General features: G+C 33.4%; 1 protein-coding gene and 1 long non-coding RNA gene across 3 annotated transcripts in view; both read right to left on the bottom strand.

The window, feature by feature from the left end:
- LOC309962744 overlaps nucleotides 1-27974 on the bottom strand; it is a 453428-nt gene that overhangs the window by 164529 nt on the left and 260925 nt on the right. The window lies entirely within an intron of this gene.
- The window catches only part of GULP1 (GULP PTB domain containing engulfment adaptor 1), a 173202-nt gene that overhangs the window by 27887 nt on the left and 117341 nt on the right, over nucleotides 1-27974 (bottom strand). For both annotated transcript variants that reach the window (XM_082840853.1, XM_082840854.1), the window contains exons 4-6: nucleotides 25313-25384; nucleotides 19354-19452; nucleotides 14289-14426 (exon numbers count right to left, since the gene is read on the bottom strand). In XM_082840853.1, the coding sequence (XP_082696979.1) occupies nucleotides 14289-14426; nucleotides 19354-19452; nucleotides 25313-25384 (309 nt within the window). The remainder of the gene's footprint in view (nucleotides 1-14288; nucleotides 14427-19353; nucleotides 19453-25312; nucleotides 25385-27974) is intronic.

The following is a 27974-nucleotide window of genomic DNA, read 5'->3' as shown; positions in this document are numbered from 1 at the left end:
CATCTATGTGATAATTTTTTTTCATAGAACTTAACAGTGAAACTATCTGGGTCTGTTATTTTACTTGTCAAGAGATTTTTTTAAAAATTTAATTACACATATATTCAGATTTGTTATTTCCTCAGTTTCGTTAAATCAAGTTTTTCAAATATTCATCAATTTCATCTTACTTGACAAATTTACTGGCATAATAGTTATTTAATATTTCTCTCTGTATCCTTTTAAAGACTGTAGCATCTGTACTTATATCCACTCTTTTGTTTCTGGTATTGGTAATTTGTGCTTTCCTTTATTTTTGTCCTTGATCTGTCTTTTTAGAGAATTCTTATTAAAGAACCAACTTTTAGTTTATTAATTTTCTTTATTGTGTTTTCAACATCATCGATTATATTATTTATTGTTATTTTTACCTTTTACTTTGTTTTAAATTTGTTCTTATTCTAACTCCTCAAGATCAAGAGCATGATGATTACTTTTAATCTTTTTATCTTTTCTCATAGAAGCATTTAAAGCTATAAATATCCCTCTAAGTACTGCTTTAACTGTCTTTTACAAATTTTGATATTTTGTATTTTGTTGTTATTCAGAGAAAAATAATCTAATTCCTCTTGTGACTTTATTTGAGCTATTATTACATGAAGTGTGTGATGATTTAAAATATTTTGACAATTCGTAGTCAGAGAATATACTCTGTAAAATTTTCAATTTTGAAATTTACTGAGTCTTAAAATATGGTCCAGGATATGATGTATCTTTGTAAACATTCCACTGCACTCAAAGAGAAAGTATACCCTGGAAAAGCAAGAAGAACTACAATCCTGCAGCCTGTGGAATAAAAACCACATTCACAGAAAGATAGACAAGATGAAAAGGCAGAGGGCTATGTAACAGAAGAAGGAACAAGATAAAACCCCAGAAAAACAACTAAATGAAGTGGAGATAGGCAACCTTCCAGAAAAAGAATTCAGAATAATGATAATGAACATGATCCAGAACCTCGGAAAAACAATGGAGGCAAAGATTGAGAAGATGCAAGAAATGTTTAACAAAAACCTAGAAGAATTAAAGAACAAACAAACAGAGATGAACAATACAATAACTGAAATGAAAACTATACTAGAAGGAATCTATAGCAGAAAACCTGAGGCAGAAGAACGGATAAGTGACCTGGAAGACAGAATGGTGGTATTCATTGCTGCGGAACAGAATAAAGAAAAAAAAAAAGAAAAGAAATGAAGACAGCCTAAGAGACCTCTGAGACAACATTAAATGCAACAACATTCACATTATAGGGGTCCCAGAAGGAGAAGAGAGAGAGAAAGGACCCGACAAAATATTTGAAGAGATTATAGTCAAAAACTTCCCTAACATGGGAAAGGAAATAGCCACCCAGGTCCAGGAAGTGCAGTGAGTCCCATACAGGATAAACCCAAGGAGAAACACGCCAACACATAGTAATCAAATTGGTAAAATTAAAGACAAATAGGGCTTCCCTGGTGGCGCAGTGGTTGAGAGTCCGCCTGCCGATGCAGGGGACACGGGTTCGTGCCCCGGTCCGGGAAGATCCCACATGCCGCGGAGCAGCTGGGCCCGTGAGCCATGGCCGCTGAGCCTGCGCGTCCGGAGCCTGTGCTCCGCAACGGGAGAGGCCACAACAGTGAGAGGCCCGCGTACCGCAAAAAAAAAAAAAAAAAAAAATTAAAGACAAATAAAAATTATGGAAAGCAGCAAGGGAAAAACGACAAATAACATGCAATGGAACTCCCATAAGGTTAACAGCTGATTTCTCAGCAGAAACTCTACAAGCCAGAAGGGAGTGGTATGATATACTTAAAGTGATGAAAGGGAAGAACCGACAACCAAGATTACTCTAACCGGCAAGGATTTCATTCATTCGATGGAGAAATGAAAACCTTTACAGACAAGCAAAAGCTAAAAGAATTCAGCACCACCAAACCAGCTCTAAAACAAATACTAAAGGAACTTCTCTAAGTGGGAAACACAAGAGAAGAAAAGGACCTACAAAAACAAACCCAAAACAATTAAGTAAATGGTCATAGGAACATACATATCAATAATTACCTTAAAAGTGAATGGATTAAATGCTCCAACCAAAAGACACAGGCTTGCTGAATGGATACAAAAACAAGGCCCATATATATGCTATCTACAAGAGACCTATTTCAGACCTAGTTACACATACAGACTGAAAGTGAGGGGACAGAAAAAGATATTCCATGCAAATGGAGATCAAAAGAAAGCTGAAGTAGTAATACTCATATCAGATAAAATAGACTTTAAAATAATGTTACAAGAGACAAGGAAGGACACTACATAATGATCAAGGGATCAATCCAAGAAGAAGATATAAATATATATGCACCCAACATAGGAGCATCTCAATACATAAGGCAACTGTTAACAGCTATAAAAGAGGAAATCGACAGTAACACAATAATAGTGGGGGACTTTAACACCTCACTTAAACTAATGGACAGATCATCCAAAATGAAAATAAATAAGGAAACAGAAGCTTTAAATGACACAATAGACCAGATAGATTTAATTGATATTTATTGGACATTCCATCCAAAAAGAGCAGATAACACTTTCTTCTCAAGTGCGCATGGAATATTCTCCAGGAGAGATCACATCTTGGGTCACAAATCAAGCCTCAGTAAAGTTAAGAAAATTGAAATCATATCAAACATCTGTTCTGACCACAACACTATGAGATTAGAAATGAATTACAGGGAAAAAACCGTAAAAAACACAAACACATGGAGGATAAACAATACATTACTAAATAACCAAGAGATCACTGAAGAAATCAAAGAGGAAATAAAAAAATATCTAGAGACAAATGAAAATGAAAACACAATGATCCAAAACCTATGGGATATAGCAAAAGCAGTTCTAAGAGGAAAGTTTATAGCTATACAAGCCTACCTCAAGAAACAATAAAAATCTCAAATAAACAATCTAACCTTACACCTAAAGGAACTAGAGAAAGAAGAACAAACAAAACCCAAAGTTTGCAGAAGGAAAGAAATCATAAAGATCAGAGCAGAAATAGAAACAAAGAAAACAATAGCAAAGATCAATAAAACTAAAAGCTGGTTCTTTGAGAAGATAAAAAAATTGATAAACCTTTAGTCAGACTCATCAAGAAAAAGAGGGAGAGGACTCAAATCAATAAAATTAGAAATGAAAAAGGAGAAGTTACAACAGACACCACAGACATACAAAGCATCCTAAGAGACTATCACAAACTACTCTATGCCAATAAATTGGACAACCTAGAAGAAATGGACAAATTCTTAGAAAGATATAACCTTCCAAGACTGAACCAGGAAGAAATATAAAATATGAACAGAGCAATCACAAGTAATGAAATTGAAACTGCGATTAAAAATCTTCCAACAAACAAAAGTCCAGGACCAGATGGCTTCACAACTGAATTCTATCAAATATTTAGAGAAGAGCTAACACCAATCCTTCTCAAACTCTTCCAAAAAATTGCAGAGGAAGGAGCACTCCCAAAGTCATTCTATGAGGCCAGCATCACCCTGATACCAAAATCAGACAAAGATACTACAAAAGAAAAAAAAATTACAGACAAATATCACTGATGTATATAGATGCAAACATCCTCAACAAAATACTAGCAAACAGAATCCAACAACACATTAAAAGGATCATATACAATGATTAAGTGGTATTTATCCCAGTGATGCAAGGATTTTTCAATATATGCAAATCAATCAATGTGATACACCATATTAAAAAATTGAAGAATAAAAACCATATGATCATTTCAATAGATGCAGAAGAAGCTTTTGACAAAGTTCAGCACCCATTTATGACAAAAACTCTCCAGAAAGTGGGCATAAAGGAAACCTACCTCAACATATAAAGACCATATACGACAAACCCACAGTAAACATCATTCTCAATGGTGAAAAACTGAAAGCATTTCCTCTAAGATCAGGAACAAGACAAGGATGTCCACTCTCACCACTATTATTCAACATGGTTTTGGAAGTCCTAGCCACGGCAATCAGAGAAGAAAAAGAAAAAAAAAGAATACAAACTGGAAAAGAAGTAAAGTTGTCACTGTTTGCAGATGACATCATACTATACATAGAGAATCCTAAAAATGCTACCAGAAAACTACTAGAGCTAATCAATGAATTTGGTAAAGTTGCAGGATACAAAATTAATGCACAGAAATCTCTTATATTCCTATACACTAATGATGAAAAATCTGAAGGAGAAATTAAGGAAACACTCCCATTTACCATTGCAACAAAAAGAATAAAATACCTAGGAATAAACCTACCTAGGGAGAGAAAAGGTCTGTACTCAGAAAACTATAAGACACTGATGAAAGAAATTAAAGATACCAACAAATGGAGAGATATACCATGTTCTTGGATTGGAAGAATCAAAATGACTATACTACCCAAAGCAATCTACAGATTCAATGCAATCTCTATCAAATTACCAATGGCATTTTTTACGGAACTAGAACAAAAAATCTTAAAATTTGTATGGAGATACAGAAGACCCCGAATAGCCAAAGCAGTCTTGAGGGTAAAAAACAGAGCTGGAGGAATCAAACTCCCTGACTTCAGACTATACTACAAAGCCACAGTAATCAAGATAATATGGTACTAGCACAAAAACAGAAACATAAATCAATGGAACAAGATAGAAAGCCCAGAGATAAACCCACGCACGTATGGTCAACTAATCTATGACAAAGGAGGCAAGGATATACAATGGAGAAAAGACAGTCTCTTCAATAAGTGGTGCTGGGTAAACTGGACAGTGACATGTAAAGAATGAAATTAGAACACTCCCTAACACCATACACAAAAATAAACTCAAAATGGATTAGAGACCTTAATGTAAGACTGGACACTATAAAACTCTTAGAGGAAAACATAGGACGAACATTCTTTGACATAAATCACAGCAAGATCTTTTTTGATCCACCTCCTACAGTAATGGAAATAAAAACAAAAATAAACAAATGGAACCTAATGAAACTTCAAAGCTTTTGCACAGCAAAGGAAACCATAAACAAGAAGAAAAGACAACCCTCAGAATGGGAGAAAATATTTGCAAATGAATCAACGGACAAAGGATTAATCTCCAAAATATATAAACAGCTCAGCAGCTCAATATTAAGAGAAAGAATCCAATCCAAAAACGGGCAGAAGACCTAAATAGACATCTCTCCAAAGAAGATGTACAGATAGCCAAGAAGCACATGAAAAGCTGCTCAACATCACTAATTATTAGAGAAATGCAAATCAAAACTACGATGAGGTATCATCTCACACCAGTTAGAATGGGCATCATCAGAAAATCTACAAAGAACAAATGCTGGAGAGGGTGTGGAGAAAAGGGAACCCTTTTGCACTGTTGGTGGGAATGTAAATTGATACAGCCACTATGGAGAACAGTATGGAGGTTCCTTAAAAAACTAAAAATAGAATTACTATATGATCCAGCAATCCCACTACTGGGCATATACCCAGAGAAAACCATAATTCAAAAAGACACATGCACCCCAATGTTCATTGCAGCACTATTTACAATAGCCAGGTCATGGAAGCAAGCTAAATGCCCATCAACAGACGAATGGATAAAGCAGTTGTGCTACATATATACAATGGGATATTACTCAGCCATAAAAAGGAATGAAATTGAGTCATTTGTTGAGACGTGGATGGACTTAGAGACTGTCATACAGAGTGAAGTAAGTCAGAAAGAGAAAAACAAATATCGTATATTAACGCATGTATGTGGAACCTAGAAAAATGGTACAGATGAACCGGTTTATAGGGCAGAAGTTGAGACACAGATGTAGAGAACAAAAGTATGGACACCAAGGGGGGAAAGCCGCTGGGAGGTGGGGATGGTGGTGTGCTGAATTGGGTGATTGGGATTGACATGTATACACTGATGTGTATAAAATTGGTGACTAATAAGAACCTGCTGTATAAAAAAATAAATTAAATTAAATTTAAAAAAAAAGAAACTATACTCTTGTTGCTTGGGATAATCTAACATATCAATTAGATCAAAGTGGTGGATATTATTTTTTCATTTTTTGTAAGTTTATTTTTTTCTATTTCCTCTGTCAATTGCTGAGAATGGCAGTAACATCTATGACTGTGGGTGTCAATTTGTCTTTATCTTCCTGTAATTGTTAGATTTTCTCCTTCATTTCTTAAAAATCAGTGTTATTAAATGAAACACAGTGGTCCTTTAATCTTTGTGGGCTTTATCTCAATGTCTGGTAATATTCCTTGCCTTGGACTCACCTTTTTGATATGAGTATAGCCACACCAACTTTCTCACACTTATTGCTTGCATGGCATATGTTTTTTCAGTCTTTTGTTTTTTACCTATATTTGTCTTTATATTTAAAGTGTGTGTTTTCTAGAGACCAAACAGTTGGACAGTTTTAAAATTGCTGCCTGATAATCTCAGCCTTTGATTGGTATATTTTTACATTTATGTTGTTTTTTATTTTCTATTTGGTCCACCTGCTTTTATGTTGCCGTTCTTTCCCTGCCTTCTTTAAATTTCATTAAAAAAATTATTTTCCATTACATTTCCTCTATAGGCTTTTAGCTATACGCATTTGAATTACTTTTAGTGGATTGCTCTAGTGATTACAATATGCATCCTTAAGTTACCAGAGTCCACTGAGAGTTTATATGGTATCATTTCACATAAATAATAACACCCTTGAAATAGTGTAAGTCTATTAAGTCCAATAGTATACATCCTTTGTGCTATTACTGTCATTTGTTAACATGATGATACAAGGCTACAATTTTTGCTTTAACCAGTTCTGTTTTAAAGAATGGATATTTAGTCACAATTTTTCCAGTGTTTTTTTTCTTTATCCTTTTTTGCACATTTGAATTTCCTTTTTGTGTCATTTCCCTTTGGGTTAAAGAACTTCCTTTAGCATACCTTGAAGCACAGTTCTGCTAGTAATAAATCACTCCAGTTTCATTTATCTCAAAATATTTTGACAAATTTTGAGCCTTCAATGGGTGTAAAATTCTGTTATGACATCTCTTTACTTTATGCATGTTAAAGGTATTGTTATAGTCTCCTCTGGCCTCTACTGATACTAATGAAAAGTCAGCTGCCATTCATACTACTTTTTTATCTGTATGTAAAGATATGTCTTTTTAAAAATTTTCTGGATGATTTCAAGATCCATTCATTCCCTCAATCATTCTCTTGCTCTCTCTTTCGCTCTCCAACTCTCTTATAGATAGTCTGTGATATAATTACAGGTAGTTTTCTTTATAATTTATTCAGCTTGAAGTTTGTCATGTTTCTCAAATCTGTAAATTGACAATTTTCACCACATTTGGGAATTCTTCAGACAGTACTTTTTTTCTTTCTTACCTTCTCTCTCCTGTCTTCTTGTGATTTTTGTTTCACATATGTTAGAACTCTATCTTGTCCACAGGTGATTATGGCTCTGTTATTCAATACTATTATTATTATTTATATTCTCTGTTTGTTTGATTGGATAATTTCTCTCATCTATCTTCCAGATTACTGACCATTTTTTCTGCCATCCTAAATCTGATGTTAAGCTTATTTTTTTTCTTTTCAGGTATTCTACCTAACCATTTAATTATTTTTTATATTTGATATTTCTATGCTGAAATTTTCATGTTTACTTATTACTACCTTCTTTTCCTTTAATTCCCTGAATATATGTATAATCCATGTTAAAGTCTTTGACCATTACAGATAAATTTAAAGTTTCCTTTAGCTCTTTAACTTTAATCTTGGTCCCCTCTAGTCTTCATGGAGGTAACAACTATAAGTTGTTTATCATTCTGGAGGTTATGGGTTTTATATATATTTACATATATGTATATATTTACATATGCTTTAAGGATAATAATACTAAAGTTTGATTATGGGAGCAACCTGTAAGTCTAAAATTCCTCATTATATATTAAATTCAGTTATATCAGTTATATTCATTTTACCAATAATAATATTAAATATTAATCATATTAACTTTGCAAGAAACAATGTTCTATATTAGAAAATAATTATTTATTGCCATAAACATGTAATATAAGCTATTAAAATTCATCTAAAATCATATCCACAAATCTATGACAGAAATGACACACTCTAATGGTTTTTCACTGGCTGTTTAGAATAAAAACATTTTGGTTATATATGAGACAGATAGCAAAAAAAAAAAAAAATCCCCAATCCTACTAAGTTAAAGAAGTTTCCTTCTTTTCCTATTTTTCTGAGATTTTTTAACCATGAACGGGGATTGATTATTTTCAAATATTTTTTAAAACATTGATAGGATCATATACTTTTCTTCTTTAGCCTGTTAATATGGTTAATTATATTGTTGGATTTTTTGTGTTGAATAAAACTTACATCCCAGGAACAAGCTCTACTTGGTCTTGGTGTAGAATTCTTTTATATATTGCTGAATTATATTTGATATTGTGTTAGAAATTTTTGCATCTATATTTTTGAGGGATATTGGTCTGTAGTTTCCTTTTTTTGTACTATCTTTACTTGGTTTTGGTGTCTGGAAAACAATAGTTTCATAAAATGAATTTGGGGAATTCTCTCACCTCTTCTATTTTCTGGAATAGCTTGTGTTGAACAATGTTAACTCCTCTTTAAGCATTTTATGGATTCTTCCAGTGAAACTATCTAGGACTGGAGATTTCTCTTTTAATAAGTGTGAAATTATAAATTCAATTTCCTTTATAGTTACAGGGCTATTCAAGTTATCTAATATTGGGTGGTATGTGGTAGTTGATTATAGCACCCTCTTATTATTTTTTGATACCTGGAGGGTCTTCAGTGAAATTCCTGTTTCATGCCAGATATTGGTAACTTGTGTCTTTTTTTTTTTCTTTTACTTTGTCAATCTTTTTTTACTTTGCCAATCTTAACTGTAATTTTGTTACTTTTATGATCTTTTAAAAAAACAGCTCTTTCTTTCACTGATTTTCTCTATTGTTTTTGTTTTCAACTTCATTAATTTTCTTCTCTTATCTTATTTTCTTCCTTTTGCCTACTTTAATTTGATAAGTGCTTGAGCTGGGAGCTTAGATTATTAATTTGAAACTTTCTGCTTTCAAATATTTTAACTTAGTTGTTAAAATTTCTCTCTCAAAACTGTTTTAGCTGAGTCACATAAACGCTGATATGTTCTATTTCATTTCTATATAGTTCACACATTTAAAGTTTTTCTTCTTAAAGATTCCTCTTTAACATATGGAATGTTTACAAATGTGATGTCCTTTTTGACATATGGAAAAACAAAACTTCCAAGTTTTTGAAGACTTTCCTGTTATCTTTCTGTTATTAATTTTTAGGTAGATTTCTTTGTTGTCAGAGAACCCATGCTTTATCATTTCAACTCTTTTAAACTTTTGAGGTTTGCTTTGTAGCCCAGGATATGGTCTATTTTGGTACATGTTCCTTTGGCACTGGAAAACAATATGCATTCTGTTGTTATTGAATGAAGTTCTCTTTAGTTGCTAATTAGATTCCATTGGTTGCTGATGTTGTTGAGTTCTATATTCTTGATGATTTCCTGTCTAGCTGTTCTATTAATTTTAAGAAAAGTGGTGGTGAAGGCTCCAACTATAATTGTGTATTTGTCTATTTACCCCATATTTCTTTTCAGTTCTATCAGTTTTTGTTTCATTTATTTTGCAACTCTGTGATATGATCATGTAAATTTAGGATTGTTATTCTTCTTGGTGGTATGACCCTTTTATCATTAAATAACGTCCTTCTTTGTCTCTGATAATTTTCTTTACTTTGAAGTGTACTTTATCTGATATTAATACACTTACTTGTGCTTTCTTAGAATAATTTTTGCATGATACATCTTTTTTCATCATTTTATTTTTAACCTTCTTATATCACCTGTATCATTATACTTGCAGAAAATTTCTTGAAGACAACATATATCTGGGTTTTTTTAAATCTACTCTAGCAATCTCTTTTAATTAGTATACTTAGACCACTTACATTTAATGTTATTTTTGATATATTAGAGGTTAAATTTCCATTTAATTTTTTTCTTTTCTGTTATTTCTATTTTTTCTCTTTCTGTTTTTTTTTTTTTACTGAATTTCTATGGGTTTTTAAAACATTTTTATAATAAAATTTTGATTTACCCATAGTATTTTAAAATGTATCCCATTTTATAACTTTTTTAGTGGTTGCTCTGGAATCCACATTATATTTATACAACTTATCACAGTCTACTAATGCTGTCATTTTTCCAGTTCAAGAGAGGTGTAGAAACCTTACCTTTACATCCCTTCAACCTTCCCTGTTTATAATATAATTGCCTTACATATTTTCTATATATTCATTTAGAATCATATCAGAAAGTATTTTTTGCTTCTACTGTCAATCATAATTTAGAAAACTAAAGATTTACCCATATGCTTGCTTATCCTGTTCTTTTTTCCTTCCTCATGTTCCAAGATGCCTTCTTTTATTGTTTAGAGAACTTCCTTTAGCCATTCACTTAGGGTAGATCTGGGAGTGATAAATAATCTTAGTTTTCCTTCGTTTGATAAGTTTTTGATTTCTCTTTAATTTCTGAAGTATATGTTTTTTTCTGGATATAAAATTCTGGTTTGACAGCACTCCTTTTTTTTTTTTTTTGCACTCAAAAAAATACTGTGACTTCCTTCTCACCTTCATGGTTTCTAATAAGGAATACACTGTCATTTGAATTGATGTTTCTGCTATAGGTAAGGACTAGTTTATCTCTTGCTGCTTTCAAGGTTTTTCTGTCTTTAGTTTTCAGAAGTTTGATTATGTATGATGTGACTTGGTGTGGAATTAGTTGGGTTTATCCTGTTTGGAGTTCATTCAGTTTCTTGAATCTATAGGTTTATGTCTTTTGCCAAATTTGGGAAGTTTGCAGCTATTATTTCTTCATGTGTTTTTTTCAAGGCTACCTTTTTTCTCTCTCTTTCCAGGACTCTGATGACACATGAATGTTAGACATTTTGTTATAGTCCCACAGGTCCCTGAAGTTCTGTTTTGTTTTTTGCTTTTGTATTGTTTTGTGTGTATGCCTGTGTGCACATGTGTGTGTGCATACATATGTGTAAGCTTATTATTTCTGTGTTGTTCAGATTGGGCATTTTCTATTTTTTGATCTTCTAGGTTGCTGATTCTTTCTTCTGTCCTCTCCCTTCTGAGCCCATATATTGCAATTTTTATTTGACTATCGTATTTTTCAGCTCTAATATTCTCAGTTGGGTTTTCTTTATATCTTCAATTTCTTTGCTTTGATTTTCTATTTCTTTGATAACACTTTCTACTTTTTGTTTCAAGTGTGATTGTAATGGTTTATTTTATTATTTTTATGTTGGCTGGTTTTGTTACCAGTTACCAGACAAAAATTTTGTCTGGTAACTAATATCTCTCTCATCTCAGTGTTGAGATCTATTGGTCATCTTTTTTCATTTAGTTTATGTTCCAATTCTTGATATGATGAGTTATTTTCAAGTGAACCCTGGATATTTTAGATATTATGTTATGAGACGCTGGAAATTATTTAAACTTTGTGTTTGGGTGGCTCTCTCTGACACGGTTCCAGTAGGGGAATGGGAATGGGAGAGCATTGCCTCATTACTGCCTGGTGGGGATAGAAGCTCAGCTTCCTTACTTGGCCTCTCTTCATTACTGCTTAGCAGGGCTGGGTACTCTAGCTCCCCACATTATCCTCATTGTCACCATGGAAGGAGACTCATTAACACAACATGTTAACAAAGTAGTGAACTCCAGTCTCATGGCATGCTAAGAGGGGCTTCACCTACCTTTCAAACTCTCAACAATTTCATGGAAGTACTGAAAGGATAAAATATAGTGAATATATAAGACAAGGCCCCTGGAACAGGTCACAGTTTGGGAGTAAGATAGCATGATTGGATAGATGTTACAATGGCAATTCAAGGTATTAAATCTCAATCCTGATTCTGTTATCTCCTAGCTTTGTAACTTTGGGAAAGTCACTCAACTTCTCAAGCTTTGGTTTCTTAAAGTAAGAGGAAGAGTTGTGTTAATCGGGCCATAATTTATTTTCCTGTTTTAATTTTCAATAACTAGGAAATGAGAGTTAGAGAGGATGGCATTTCAAAATTCTGCATACATATAAAATCAATTTTATGAATATAGACATTGTTATAATTAGAGCAAATAAAACTTTGAGGTGAAAATGATATAATGAAACTTTGAGGAAACATGTCCTCTTTAAGCTAATGAAAGTGATGCCAACTTATAGTTGGAGAGATATCTTGGATCCTTGCTTTTCAAAGCTCAGACTTCCATCTACCTGCAGCAGAATCACTTGGTGGACTTGTTAAATGTAGATTTCCTGAGCTCCAGCACGAATCAATATGAAATTATTTTTTGTAGTGGGAACCAATGAGCTGTATTGTAAAGGGTCCTCCATTATGCACACTAATGGTTGTGAGCCACTGCTGTAGGCTTCAAGAAAATATTTTCAACCTTCAAGAAAAAAGAAAGCTAATATGGTATATCCAGAGAGGAATAATGGGTCAAGGAACTGAAATTCTGGAAATCAGTTACAAACAATTATGATCAGGGAGTAACAGAGTTTATACTTTGAAATCCATAAAAGTTCATGGGAATTCTAGCAAGCTTATATTTTAAATAATCATGTAATAAATTTGGAGATGAAAGAAAGATAAAACATGTGACATAAGATTATAAGAAGACTAGTATTTATAATGGACTTGGGTTATGAATATTTCAAAGGACCCCAAGGAAGTTTATTCCCATGTGTAAGACAAGAAAGAAGGGCAACTGAATTTACTGTTTGTCATAAGTGGTAAAAGGTTATAATATCTTACACATAGAAGATATTCAATAAGTATCAACCTTAATCTTCTCAATCACAGAGAAAACATTTGCAAGCAATTATGGTTAAGAAGCATTTGGGACATTAAATATAATGCATTCATTCGATAGGATACATTTCAAAAACAACTTTTTAATTTCATATAAAATGCCATATTGTTCACATAATATTGTCTTATATGGATAAGCATATTTTTCTGATGAGATGTTTCATAATATTCATCAAATTCTCAAAACATGTTATGATGCGGAGTAGCTTAGCACATTAGTTTGCCTGTTTAAAGAACTACAGTTTAAAAGATACAGATAATAACTTGCTGTATCTTTTGTAAATTTGTCCACATAGTCTTTTCTTTAAGGAAAAAATTCATTGAGCATCTATTGTTCACCTGACGCAGGAGTTACATGGACAAATAAAAGTATTTGTTTTTAAGAAGCTCACGTACTGAAACCAGAGAAATAAATTACATAATAGTGATAATATTAGTCCCTGCTATTTTTGACAGTATTAACAATGAGCAAATAAATAAATTAAGTTTCTTTCTGTCTAAGGCAATCATGTTGTTGAGGTTAGGTGTTCTTCCTCAATTAAAGCTATCAAAGGCTACAATGTGTGCTTGGAATTCACATCTTATGTTTTATAACAGGACCTCGGACTAGGTTATGATTAGCATTAGCTTATGCTTGTAGTCAAGACATTGGGTTTTCCTTAAGATTCCAGATGATTAAAGAACTGTTAGTGAACTTAACTTTGGAATTCTCTAATTGTTCTTACTTGCTAAGAACTTTAGATTACATTCTCAAGCTCATACACAAACACACGCCCATACAATTCTACCACCTTTCATTATATTAAGTTTTCTGAATAATGAAAATCAAGAACCAGATTTTCAAAGTATTGGAGACTTTTTTGAGAAGTCATACACATTTCATTTCCTGGAGTTTAAAATATTTATTTTCATCAGATCCATCACATTCCAGAAAAAAAAAATCAATACTTTGGTCGCAATTACTCTTTTGCATTATAGGCATATTACTAAATTGTATTTGAGTTTAAAATTTCAAATAAATCAAGTGATTATAAGACAAATGTATAACATAAGCATGACATTCTAAGAAAAGAAATTTGCATGAAAGCTTGTGCCCATGAACATGAGAATTTAGTTAAGGATGAAATCCTGAAGCATATTCTCATGACAGGATGAATCTATTAGTGTAGTTAAGTATTTGCAGACCTTATTCATTTCCAAATACTTTACTAATGTCAGAAACAAGATAATTCCTGGCTTGTAGAGCAGAACAAACCACCCTAAAACATCTGGCATACTTACACACTTTTCACTGTCAAATACATAGCACAAATGTTTATTTGACTCAGAATCTTTGCATATGAAAGTGAATATCCTCTTGTCAGTTTTATCATCTGCACAAAATGATATTCTGTGAAGCTGGCAATTGTGTTGAACTTCCTGTGAACACAGATGAAAATAAACATAGTTGAAGAGATTTTTTTTTCCATTTTCTGCTATACCAGCTGTGCTAATAACATACAACTTATGAAACATCATCTGTCATTCCTTGATTTTATAATTACATACACTTCAAACTTAAACAAACACGTAATGAGATAAACCTCCTGAGTCAGGATTAAACTAAGATAGTCATTTCAATAGCACTTAGAAAAACAGAAGGGAAAAGAGGATCAGAGGTTCATGGGCTTCCTGAGCTACAGGGGATTCAGAGACCATTACTTTAAATTGTGCAATTTTAGTTAGGAGGATATTGAGGTCTAGAGAGATTAAGATGCTTCCACAAGGTTACAGAATTAGCAGAACCCTTTTTAACCAGAATACTTTTCATTTTATCTTACTGCTACTAACATTACAGTTTAAAACATAACTTCATTTGTACACAATTTCATATGAAACATACTACATATTACATGTCTTCATGGTAACTCATACACTCTTGAAACTCTTCTGTCTAAGGAAATCATCCTTGCAACTTCTGTAATGTTTTCCATTGTAGCAATGAATGAAGAAGATCTAGACATCCAGCTTCTAAATTGCTGAATCAACCTTGTTAATCAGTAGAAAGATAAACACTGCATATATATATATATATATATATATATATATATATATATATATATATATATATACACACACACACACACACACATCATATACTGCAACTATAGCATCTGTCACTACATCCTTCCAAGTTCAGGGTTTGACGTGCCAGCTTGCTGAGATTTTCTCTATCATTCTGATTCACATTACTGCCCTTCAGACGGAAAATGAGTACATATAACAAGTTAAACAAATAAATGCTAAGAGAATTTGTCTACAGCCTGCATTCTTGACTGCATACAAAACAAATGGTAAGTCATCAAAGGGTTGTTTGCAAGCATGAAAATTAAAATGAAGCTGTATACTGTATGATTCTAAACAACTTACTAAGGCTTCTGATGAAGTCATCTTTCCTCTCTTGTGGTTAGTGCTGAGATGGACACTGACCACGTTTGTCTGAGACTATCCTTCTCCTACACTTTGCCTGATTGACCAGTCTTTTTCTCACTGGCATATCTTTGTTTTATTATTAATACAGTCAAACGATGGCCTTCAGCTGTACTGTAGCTCCCAAATACTGACAGCAAGTCTACGCCAGTTTACTAACTGTATAATCATGTTAAACGTAAAAAGGACACATCATTGCTATACAATATAGAAAAATGATTCATTTTTTTCCATTTATAGGAGAAATTACAAGTATTTAACATGAAAACACATCATTTACACAGCTGGTGGTGAAACCTATGCAGTTCCTCATTCACTCACCAACCAATGTGATCACAGAAAGCCTTTGGTTATGACAGTTGGGAATCATCTTAAGTTTTGTCTAGACTGGCAAGAGGTATCTTTCTACAAAAGAAGACCAGGGTGCTGAAACTTATAATTTTATTACTTTTGTGAATTTTTGTTGTTGTGATACATCTTTATGATATAGTACTGATTTCTGGTGAGACAGGATAAAGAGACTCAGGAATACAATTAAGCACAGTGAGAACACAATTATCCTTTAACACTGACGATATATTATTGGAGTTGGAACAAAACATAAGTAAATCCCCAATTCACCTATACCACCTTTTTCCAGTAATGCAAAATCTCCATTTGGAGGAAAAGTGAGAAAAGCAAAAGGTGAAAAGACACAGGAAGAAAGATATTGGAGTCAACTGAGATTGCTTTTCACTTCCATTTTCATCCATCCAAATGGTATAGAAAAATGGTCTATTTTCTATCAAGTCCATTTGGTTAAGAATAAATTTTTAAATATATAAATATATTTACTATATAAATGTATAGCAAACATGTATGTTTTACTATAAATAAATTTATCTTAGGACCATCATATTTAATTATTTTTTTTCCTAAATTACAGCTTATACCCAAAATAAAATATATGATAGATTATTTCTGATTCACTCACATCTCCTCAAATAGTGGTTCCTAAATGCATATCTGTGAACAGGCTGTATCAGAGCCACCTGGGGAGGTTTTCTTGTTTTTTATATTATAGATACTAAGTCTTGTTCTGTGATTCTGAATCTGAAAGGCCTGGGTGGTCTCCAGCAAGTGGCATTCTCAGGAGCCTCCTAGGGGCACTAATGCCCAGAAGAGCTGGTAATCCCTTTTTTAGATTACCTATATGTTTTTATGGATTCAAAAAATGGTATATTCTATAATAGGTAAAGAGTCACACACTCTATATTCACATGTGATATATGAGTAAAGGGTCAGTTGCTGTCTATCCATATGTAATATAATAGAATTTATAAGACATTTCAAAGATTTTAAAACTCCAAGATCACTCTTCAAGTCTGGCAGGGATGAAAATAGAGATATTTCTTTCTGGTTAAAAGTTTGGAAAACTTACTTTTTTGGGAAAAAATTAAATTGGGTCTCTTTAAAATTAGCTATTAGATATAGGAAATTGAGACTTTGGGACAGGGAAGAAAAGCATTGGTGTTACTGATTTGGGTAAGAAATACCATGAACAAAAGTCAGTTGGCTAATCACAGAGTTGAATCCCAACTCACTGATGTTTTGTAAGTGGGGTTTAGGTTGGGAGAGGCATAGAGATTTGACAGTAAAAGTTTAGGGAACATAATGATACAGTTGACAGGTTGAAAACAGAAAACTCATTATTATGGGAGTCTTATTATGTGGGCGCCAGAATCACAAATGGGTGACATTTGCTACATATGCATTTCCCATGATCTGCTTCTTTGTGTCTTTTTAAATACACACACACACATACACACACACACACACACACACACACACACACACCACATACTAAATCAGTGTTAGTCATCTTGCAGTATCCTTAAGTCTCTATATTTTGTGATTTGTAAAGATATGCCATTATTAAACTGTTGATTCTAAACACTAATGACGTTCTCTTTATATACTGTATTTAATCATATTGGTATTTTCTAAATACTTAAATTTTGTTATTAATTAATGAACAATTTGAAGCATTCTAAATGTTCAATAATAGGAGAATGGTTTAGTAGATTATAATTTATAGATTATGGTATTGGTGAAATTTTTATAGCTTAGGATATATTATGGGTAGACTTGAATCAAAACGAACAAGAACACATGTAGGTGATACATAAAGTGTATTATCAGCCTTACATATTTCAAGGTGTGCTTTGACAAGTCCTAAAATTCATGTAAAAGATTGAATTAATTACACACACATACATTCCAAAAGGGATCTATATGGTTTAGAAGAAATAAACAGGAACATGGCCTACAAATGACTTGTTCTACCTGGACATTTGCCACTATATATCCACTTAGTTTAAAAAAGGAAATACAGTACTAGGATTGTTTTTCTTTTTAATTGCATATAAGACTACACTTTGGTTGCTACATTTTTGACTACATTGTCACTCTATAACTTACTGCTTCCTTAGCCTACTGTTCTTTTGTAACTACCATCTGCCTAATGAGTTAATCTCAGCCATAATTTCAACTGCCTTGTTTCCCAGCAAACCGTATATATATATACATGAGCTTGAATAGACCAGACCTCCCACTATCCTTTCATCACTTCTTTTGTCTGCTTTCAGCCACCTCAGCAATAGTTACTTTGGGATAACCATAACAGAAGTGGTCTCCAATTCTTTGTTTTTATTTAATATTGAGTGTGGAGAATAGGAGGAAATTAGAACAGTTGAGGGAGGTCTTAGATTCTTGGCTTGAGAGGTTTGAAAGAATGCAATTGTTCTTTATTTTGGAATTGAACAGTAACTGTGGGTGCATCTATGCCATTGTCCAGTTGTCCTAAAACATATTATAAATGCAAAATTTCCATGGCAATTCTGATTCTGTAGGCTAAGATAGTATGTGGGACTTATTTTTGCAAATGTCTCAGTTATTTTTGATGCAATTTAGGTGAAAACAATTACATCCACAGTAAGTACATATTAATAAATGTGAATCTAGAATAGATTATATTTTCCAATTTTTTTCCATTGGATCTATAGGGGCGAAAGCTCTCAAATACAAGAACCTTAAGTTTACACTGTGTTATGGGCTGAATTATGTCCCCCCCAAATTTATATGTTGAAGCCTTAACTCCCCGTACCTTAGAACGTGACTGGGTTTGGAGGTAAGGCTTGAAAGAGGTGATTAAGTTAAAATAAGGTCATTAAAGTCAACCCTCATCCAGTCTGACTGGTGTCCTTAGAAGAGGAAATAAGACATACAAAGAGACAGGCGTATGCGTGCACAGACAACCACGTGAAGAGGCAGCAAGAGGGCAGCCATTTGCAAGCCAAGGAGAGAAGACTCGGAGGAAACCAAGCCTGCTGCTGTCAGCTTAATCTCAGATTTCCAGCCTCCAGAACTGTGAGAAATAAATTTCTATTGTTTGAGCCACCAGGACTGTGGTATTTTATTATGGCAGCCTTAGTAAACTAATACACACTGATTATGTCTACAGGCAATAACAGTCGGTCCAGGACATTTTAATAAACAGCATACAGTTTTTGTCTTCTTTCATACTCAGTGAACCACACTTACATGCATCTCATTCAAGCTTATGAAGAAAAATTCCTAAATACAAGACCAAATACCGTTGAATACACTTTTAATATAAATTTTTATATCCCAAACATAGGCTGCAGAACAAACCACTCAGAAAGCAATTCCAAATGTTGTTTCTTCCCCTATAAATCCTATAGAGTTTTAAATTGTAGTTAACTGAGAACTCAGCAGTTTCAACTGGTAAAACATTTTAAAATACTCATTAAAATAGGAGCGTAATTGCAATTAATTCAAGAGTAGAGTGCTTCCGATGTTTAAAAATGAGCCTTACCTTTGTTTTGGGTTCTAGAATTTTTACTCCATAAATTGATATTTGCAACTCAACTTTAGGAATTTTCTGGCCTTCAGATTTCTTGATATGTCTTGCAAACTACAAATGAAAATTTATTCACAAAACTGTAATTCTGTTTCTATAGAAAATGAACACATATATTTGGAGCTCATATTCAGTGTTGAAATTTCATTAAATAAATTATTGCCCATTATAAAGTATTTTTATAAACTCCACACGGCCCCCAAATATTTAGAAATCAAACTGAAGCTAAGGATTGAAGTAATTATCCCAGATAAAACACTCAGAACGGACTTCCTGGTGGCGCAGTGGTTAAGAGTCCGCCTGCCGATGCAGAGGACACGAGTTCGTGCCCTGGTCCGGGAAGATCCCACATGCCGCGGAGCGGCTGGGCCCGTGAGCCATGGCCGCTAAGCCTGCGCATCCGGAGCATGTGCTCCCCAATGGGATAGGCCACAACAGTGAGAGGCCCGCGTACCGCAAAAAAAAAAACCAAAAAAACAAAAAAATACACTCAGAACTAGACTCAGTCTAGAAGTATTGAAATGTCCTGGCTTTATCTGGCAATGCTATTCTCTCCCTACTTTCCTCCTCTCCTCCCTCCCCCGCCTTTCTTCTCAAGAAATAGAAGATAACTATTGAAAAAAATTGTATTTATTACCCCTCTTGTAGGGGTTCAAGAAGTTATTTCCTAGTATAACATTTTGTTAGCATATGGATCACCCTAACTCGATTCAAAACAGAGTATCTGTAAGGCAAGATGGGGTTTCAGTCCTCTTTTGTGTGTCATATTTATATGCATTGTGTATTTCTTTCTAATGTGAATACACATGGTATAGTTCAGTCCCAGAGCAGAGAGTGTTTAAAGGCCTCTTTCTCTTTTCATGGTTTTGCACTGCCATGGAGAATAACATAATTAATGCATATAAGAATGCCTTGAAATGTCTGCCTTGATATCCAGGGAGGGGGTTACGGGGGAAGGGTTCCATTTGCTTTATTTCATTTTGGGTGGTATAATTTTTTAGTTTGCTATCTGTCCTGTTCTATAAATACAGGCAGCTTTTTTCTCGGTATTCAGCAGTCTTACATTCTGCACATAAATGTGACTAATTCATGCCAGAGAATTTTCTTTTTTGTCTTTAAGAAACTTGTTTTGCTTCAGTGCAGACCTTTAAAAACTATCCCAGCTCTCTCCCAAAGAAAGTGGATTAATTTGTTTCTCTTCCCTTCATAATCTTCTTCCTGTATTGGTATAATCAAAGCAATTTGGGGGTTTTCACATATGGAGGCTGACAAAATAAATCAGCTGCTTTCCATCTATGTGAACACGTCTGAACAAAGCCAATCCCATGGCTGGCCGCAGAAGCAGTCTAAGCTGGCTTCCTGGGTGCTGCTCTTTTCCAGAAACAGACAATGAGCAATAGCTCTTGAAGCCTTTTCCACATCTGGACACAACCTTTCCTGTGACCTCTTTTAGTTTCCAAAAAGTCCGTCACAAAACAACCACTAATGTTAAACTTATCTGTTATGTCTTTTCTGCCAGAAAAAAAAAGGAAAAAATGAAAAAGGGGAGGAAGTAGTGGCTACAAGTAGAATAAACAAAGAGAGGAGCAAGGAGGGAGAGAGGGGAAACAAGAGAAGGAGACAAAGAAAAATAAACATAAAATATCTGATCTATGGCTTGTGAAACCTTTTCTTCTGCTTCATATCAAGATGAAATAATTGTGCTCCAAGAAGGTTCAGAGATCATCCAATCCCATCCTCCCATTTCAAAGATGAGAAAAGTAAGTCTCAGAGAAGTGGACATAAAATGGATCTGTAGCAATCAGGCCTAGAACCTAGTTTTGCTATCTACTAATAACTCTTTTCTTTTGCCCAGTACATTTTCTGAATTAGAGAAAAAAAACCTTCCAGTTCTATTTTCATGTTTATCAAGGTTGATACTGGTTATTGGCCTTGACTGTTGCACAAATGTTGCAAAACATTTAAGCCTAAGGTTATATTTGTTCAATCTATAATATTTTAAACAAAGTTTAATATTCTCATTCCTGCTTGTTTTTTGTTTTGGTTTTTTTTTAGTTTAAGATGACTGTATTCTATCTACAGTTTGCATGATTTCTCTAGGTCTCTTTTCCTACTCGTAGACCTCTCAACTGTGTTCCACAATACATCTAATTTACATTTTGGAGACACATTCATGCTCACATTGTATTCTTTTCTCTCCCTATTTACTACTTGAATGTTAATGCTTGAAAAGCCTTTCTGCAATTTTTTTTCCATTTTTGCTTCAGTAAATTTATTTCTTGGTCATCTAGATAGAGTGATCTACCAGTAAAACTTGAATATAATAATCTAATAAGAATATTCAAAGGGGGTAAAGCCTAGGAATTCTGGAGGATATCTGGATGCAACAAATGAATAAACAAAAACAAGCCTTTATCACCACAAAATGATGGGGAAGGATAAAGTATTACTTGAAATAAATAAAGTACTTAGTTAAATATATGCCACTTGTAAGTAGAACAGCTAAAGAAATTTTAAAGGGAGCACTACTGAGTTTCAATATCATCATCACACAATTTCTATCCATTTCTCAAAGGACTTAAAAAGTGAAATCTAACTATATTATTAATGGAATATACATTAGGCAATAAAAATTAATGAATTAATTCAAATTCTTTTTGTGGTTCTTATAAATTGTTGATTTAATTAAACATTTTCCTGATAACTCTTACAGGGATACCAGCTATGTATGTACGTTTATAATTAAAATAATCTTTAAGTATTTCATTAATTAAATAACTGGTTATGAAGACAAAAACAGAGTGTTATGCTACCCAGAGAAAGTGAGGTCAAGTGGAGAAACTGCTGGGCCTAGATTTAACAGAACTTTTCAGTAATTTCCAAGGCCACATAGCTTGAGGTAGCTTCATGTAATTTTGTTAGCTCTGCTGGGGTGAGGGGTCTGTCGTCTAAAATTGGGGTCCAGGAATGCTGCTCCCTGGTTATCTCCCAGAGAAATCAAGAAGTTTTGGGTCTACATACCAATATTCATCCACATGTAAATATCACAAGCAGATTGTTGATGAAATATATTGAGCCCTCTGACATTTGTACTAGTTGTATTAAAACTAAATAAATCCTTATAAAAATAAAATTCCTTACAATAACAATGATATTAAATATCTAGAAGTCAAAAGGGTTTTTTAATTATCACTTTTTGAAAAATTTGGAATTTTCTTAAATTGTAGACTAAAACATGATTAAGAGATAGAAATTGTTGAACATGATTGAGAAATAGAAAATATGCTGTTTTGATATAGAATTTCTGAAAGTAAACACTTATAAAAATTATAATATTTAAGAAAACTTTATGAACTATAAATTCTCCACAAAATGACAGAAAAATAGTACCCAATAAACTAAATCAAAGTTTTAAAATTTTTCTTGAAAAATTATTAGGCATCATTAAACACAGAAGCATAAAAAAATACATTATTGAAAATCTTGTAAGTTTTCTATCATCTTGTATTAGTCATAAATTTTGAATTCTTCTTTAATGTCAGAAGCCAATATATTAATATTGCAAACTTTTGAAAAATTATTAAATAGAAATGAAATGTTACCTTATGTGGCAAATATAATACTGAACTATAGTGGATAAAAAAGTAATCAGAATACATATGTTTAAGAAAAGTACGCAGGAAATTAAAATGGGGGATGTGTACACAAAACAGGGTTAATAAGCAAATTTCTTTTTTTTTTCTTTTTTTTTTTAGTAGAGCTATAGCACCATCTTCTGGTCATCTCTACATGACAACAGAATTAAACAGGAGCCAGGGTCTAAGTTCTTAAAATAAATGTAAATATTCTTGTATACTCTTGAGTTGTAGCATCTGCCCTTTGATACAAAGAAACAAACAAAAAAATTTAGAAGTAAATAAAAAACATTGTTTTATTTATTTTCATTAGTTCATGAATCATTACCCTTAGATATACTTTCCTGATCTACAAAATTTTTACAATCAATAGAGTAAAGATTGCTTATTAGATTAAGTATTCGGGAAGATACTTGAAAGACAAAAGCTATTATCAACTGAGTATAAATTTTTAAACTATACTTCATGATTTTTATCTTATTGTAAACCACATTCTTTTATTAACAGAGTACATTTCCAAATAGGAAACTACATAAGAACTGAAAATAAAGTTTCACAAAAATACATTAAAAACTAGCCATTTTTTAGAAAGCATTTCATCTCAAATATCTGTTTGTTACCTAGTCATTACATAATTGAATCTTTTTGGGTTTGGGTTTGGGTTCACTGAATAAAGAACCTCCTAGGTATAAAGAAATATTAAGTGTAAATATCATCATTCTTTTATAAAACATCCTGATTGCAGTGAAGTTGGATTCATACCCAGAGTGTGCAACATTCTGAACATTTAAATAGAATCTTATTCTAAATGTTGTCCATAAATTGTAAGACTTTTAAAATTCTCTATTAGTGCTTAAAAGTATTTGCCAAACAAGCACAAGTATAAATTACTGCCTAATGAGTAGTTAAAAGAAATGGTTGGCTGGTCCCCTTTTTCTCCAAATGGGAGTGAGATCATCTTAGGACCTTTTAGCATATATCTTTAAAAGTAAGTAAAATATGAAATACATAAAATATTTTAAAATACAAAAAAATTAAGAAAAGTCAGGTAAAATAAATGGATTAAAATATTACCTTTTATTTCTTTACCCAGAAACCAAGCCAACTCACTTCAATTTTTTTCTCAATTTAAACACTCAGTAGATTCCACCTGATATGACATTCTCAAAGCAAAGTAATACTTTTTAATGTCTATGATTTTGCCTGGCACAGAGGCCTACCTCTCCTATGGAATAATTGGATGAACTCTAAATAAAGTCAGAGAAGGGTTGTTTCTAAAAAAAATTTTGAGAACAACCATAGAGAATAACAATAAAGTATGTTAACAAAATAGTGCTATGTTAAATTTTCTTTTTTTTTTTTTTTTTTTGCGGTACGTGGGCCTCTCACTGTTGTGGCCTCTCCTGCTGCGGAGCACAGGCTCCAGACGTGCAGGCTCAGCGGCCATGGCTCACGGGCCCAGCCGCTCCACCGCATGTGGGATCTTCCCAGACCGGGGCACGAACCCGTGTCCCCTGCATTGGCAGGCGGACTCTCAACCACTGCACCACCAGGGAAGCCCTTAAATTTTCTTAATGAGATAAACATGAGAATTCTGTTGAAGGAGTTTTTCAAATCTTAGTATCTCAGAGGGAAGGATGTCTTTTGGGATGGGATGCAATTAGAAAAACATGCGAAGGATGCATGGCAGCTTACATAAGATTTTCTCAGGAAACTTGCTGATTCTTAGTATGTGGAGTTGCTTAGTGTCCTTTTCTGCTCTTACTCTCACAAGTTCCCCAGGTCTGCTCATAGATATGGCCAGATCCTCGTGGATTTGTCCTTTAGGACGTCTTTAACATATAGTGCCACAGCAAAATGCTGCTTTGTAATTAAGTCTAATTCTATACTTTCAACTGGTGAATATGATATTCTAACTTTTAGAGACAGTTGTTCTGCCATTATTAGTCTTTGAGTTAGGGCACAAGTCCACATTGCAAAGTAAAGGCAAGCTACGGAATGTCAACACATAAAATATTGCCATTACATTTTTTTTTGTTGAGTATGAAAAATTATACCTTAGAAAAATACAAACAGTGGTCCACACACAGAAAAATAATCGTGTGTACATAGTTATTACTATGTTTCCTTGATCTAGTGATATTCATTCAACAGACCATTTTTACCAGGGTGAAGCCATGTCTGCCACAGAGCTATTCATGCTTTGAATTTTCACCAGTCTACTGATGACTGAAGATAAATTCAATACACTAGACACTTATCTGGAGGGCTTTCCCTACCTTTAGCTTCCTTACAGCATCTCTCACAACTTCTGTTCCTTTGGGCTGCTCCACTTCTGTGCTGCCAAGAAACTGAAAATGGTCACTTGTGAGACAGGCTTTACTTTATCATATGTCAGTAACTCATGTTGAAATATATCATGGAATAATAGAACAATGTGATAGTAATTCAAGTCCAAATCCTAAATAGAAGTTACTAATTTATATTATTTTATATGAAAATATAAATACATTACTTAATCATATACAATTCCTATTATTCAAGGTTTTTTTAAAACATACTTTTCCTAAATACTTTACTTGAAGATTTGTACTGGAAAGAAAATTAAAGACATTTCATTGGGCCCAGAGAAATAAAGTTGAACTCAAATTTAAAATACAATTACAATTAAAAATTATCTGAAAATTTAAAGCATATAATTTTTATGTTGTCAATAGTATATTTTGAGATATTAATGTGGTTTAATACAGTTTATAATGTCAAATCAACATCTTTCTTTGTTTTCCAATTAGCACACTTGTACAGCATGTAAAATTTTAAAATACACACTTTTTTAATACCCAGTATACAACATTCATCAAAGCCATAAGCTAAAGTACATTCAAAAAATTTTTTTAAAAAGCTCTACAATTTTACTAAGAGTTAAAATATCCCTGGAGGTTTTTAGTTAAAACCTGACCTATCCCCCCAAAAAAGAAAAAGTTTCATAATAATTACGACATTGTAATAAAATCTCTATCCTGGAAAGATATAATACCTCTTAAACAGAAGTCCAATATCATGAAATGTTCAAGACCAATTAGAATAGACATGTGGATATTTTATTCTACAGATTATTTCTATATAAATAGCAAATAATCATTAAATTCATTAGGTATATATAATTTTCCAAAGACTTTTTTTCTTGTCTCATACTATCAATCGTCATAACACCAGGGTGGGATAAGAATTCATCACTTCTTATATAAATAGACATATGCATGAGTATGTATGTGTGTATACTTTACATCAAATAATTAAGTAGAACATTTTTCATGTGTTAACTCACAGAATAAAAGGGAACAAAATAGTAATGTCAGGGTATCTTTTAAAATCACATTTAATTCCTTCTTTCATTCTTTTTAAAAAAATTTTATTGGAGTATAGTTGATTTACAGTCAGCTAGTAACACAACTATAGCTGTGTTAGTTTTAGGTGTACAGCAAATTGAATCAGTTATACACATACATATATCCACTTTTTTTTTTTTTTAGATTCTTTTCCCATATAGACCATTACAGAGTATTGAGTAGAGTTCCCTGTGCTATACAGCAGGTTCTTATTAGTTATCTATTTTATATACAGCAGTATTATCTATACTGACATATATATATGTCAATCCCAATCTCCCAATTTATCCCTCTCTTTCATTCTTGAAAAAACTAACAATAACTAAAGAAATGAGAGTTTTGTTTTTCAAAATGGGCTCTGTGTATTACCTGTATGAGAATTACCTAGGTTAAAACATAACAATGCAGATTTCTCAATCTAATAAGGGTAGGGCTAGGGAATTCTATTTCTAAAACCATCACAAGTGATTTCTTGTACTAAAATCTAAGGAACAGACTTAGAAATCTTAGTAACAGCTGAGGAGAACAGTAGAAGGTAGATAGAAAAGGTGAGCTGAAAATATAGGAGAGGGGCTTCCCTGGTGGCGCAGTGGTTGAGAGTCCGCCTGCCGATGCAGGGGACACGGGTTCGTGCCCTGGTCTGGGAAGATCCCACATGCCGCGGAGCGGCTGGGCCCGTGAGCCATGGCCGCTAAGCCTGCGTGTCTGGAGCCTGTGCTCCGCAACGGGAGAGGCCACAACAGTGAGAGGCCTGCATACCGGAAAAAAAAAAAAAAAAAATATATATATATATATATATATATATAGGATATAACTGCTGATCCTGTTTCTAATGAGCTCATGGAGAGAACGTGAAGCTCAGAAGCATTAAATTTCAGTTTTCAGATTCTACAAGGTACAACAGTTTCTTTTTCTAATATATTCAAACTATGCCAAACAACTTCAACTTGGTCTAGATGTAATATCATTAGGCACTAGGTTTATCCCTCTGTGACCTCAAATTGGTTGACCAGATCTGCAAAAAAAGACCAAAATTAATGGAGAAATTCTCAGCTAAAAAGGAACTGAAAACCTGCTACTAAGATATGTGAGACAGCCAAATCGATTCCTGACACCAATGGACCCATCACATTTCTTCTGTTTCAGGACAGTGTTTTCAACTTTGGCTTCATGATACAATAACTTGGGAGCTTTAAACTTAGACCAGTGCCTGGGAGTTTGATTTAATTAGCTGGGGCGGAGCCAGGGCATCTGTGCATTTTAAAGCTCCCCAGGTGATTTTAACGTGCCACCAGATTTGAAAAGCACTGTTTTAGATCGTGCAGAAAGAGTAAAGGGTTCAAGTGACAGGAGGGGAGCGAACACAGTAGAAGCTATTTAGCTCTGAGTAAATCCATGGGGTAAACTCTTCTCAACATCTCTGAAATTATCACTGAGAGATTCCCCATTAGTGGTGGTCTAGTGTTAGCAAAACAGGAAGGTAAAAGCAGACAATATTGCTAAAGGATTACTGAACTACAAGAAGGAAGCATCTGATGTGTTGATAACAGTC

Source organism: Leucopleurus acutus (genome assembly GCF_964270905.1).
Source record: "Leucopleurus acutus genome assembly, chromosome: 6".
NCBI classification, from domain to species: Eukaryota; Metazoa; Chordata; class Mammalia; order Artiodactyla; family Delphinidae; genus Leucopleurus; species Leucopleurus acutus.
Note: the sequence above shows the minus strand (reverse complement) of the source record. Positions and strands in the feature narration are given on the sequence as shown.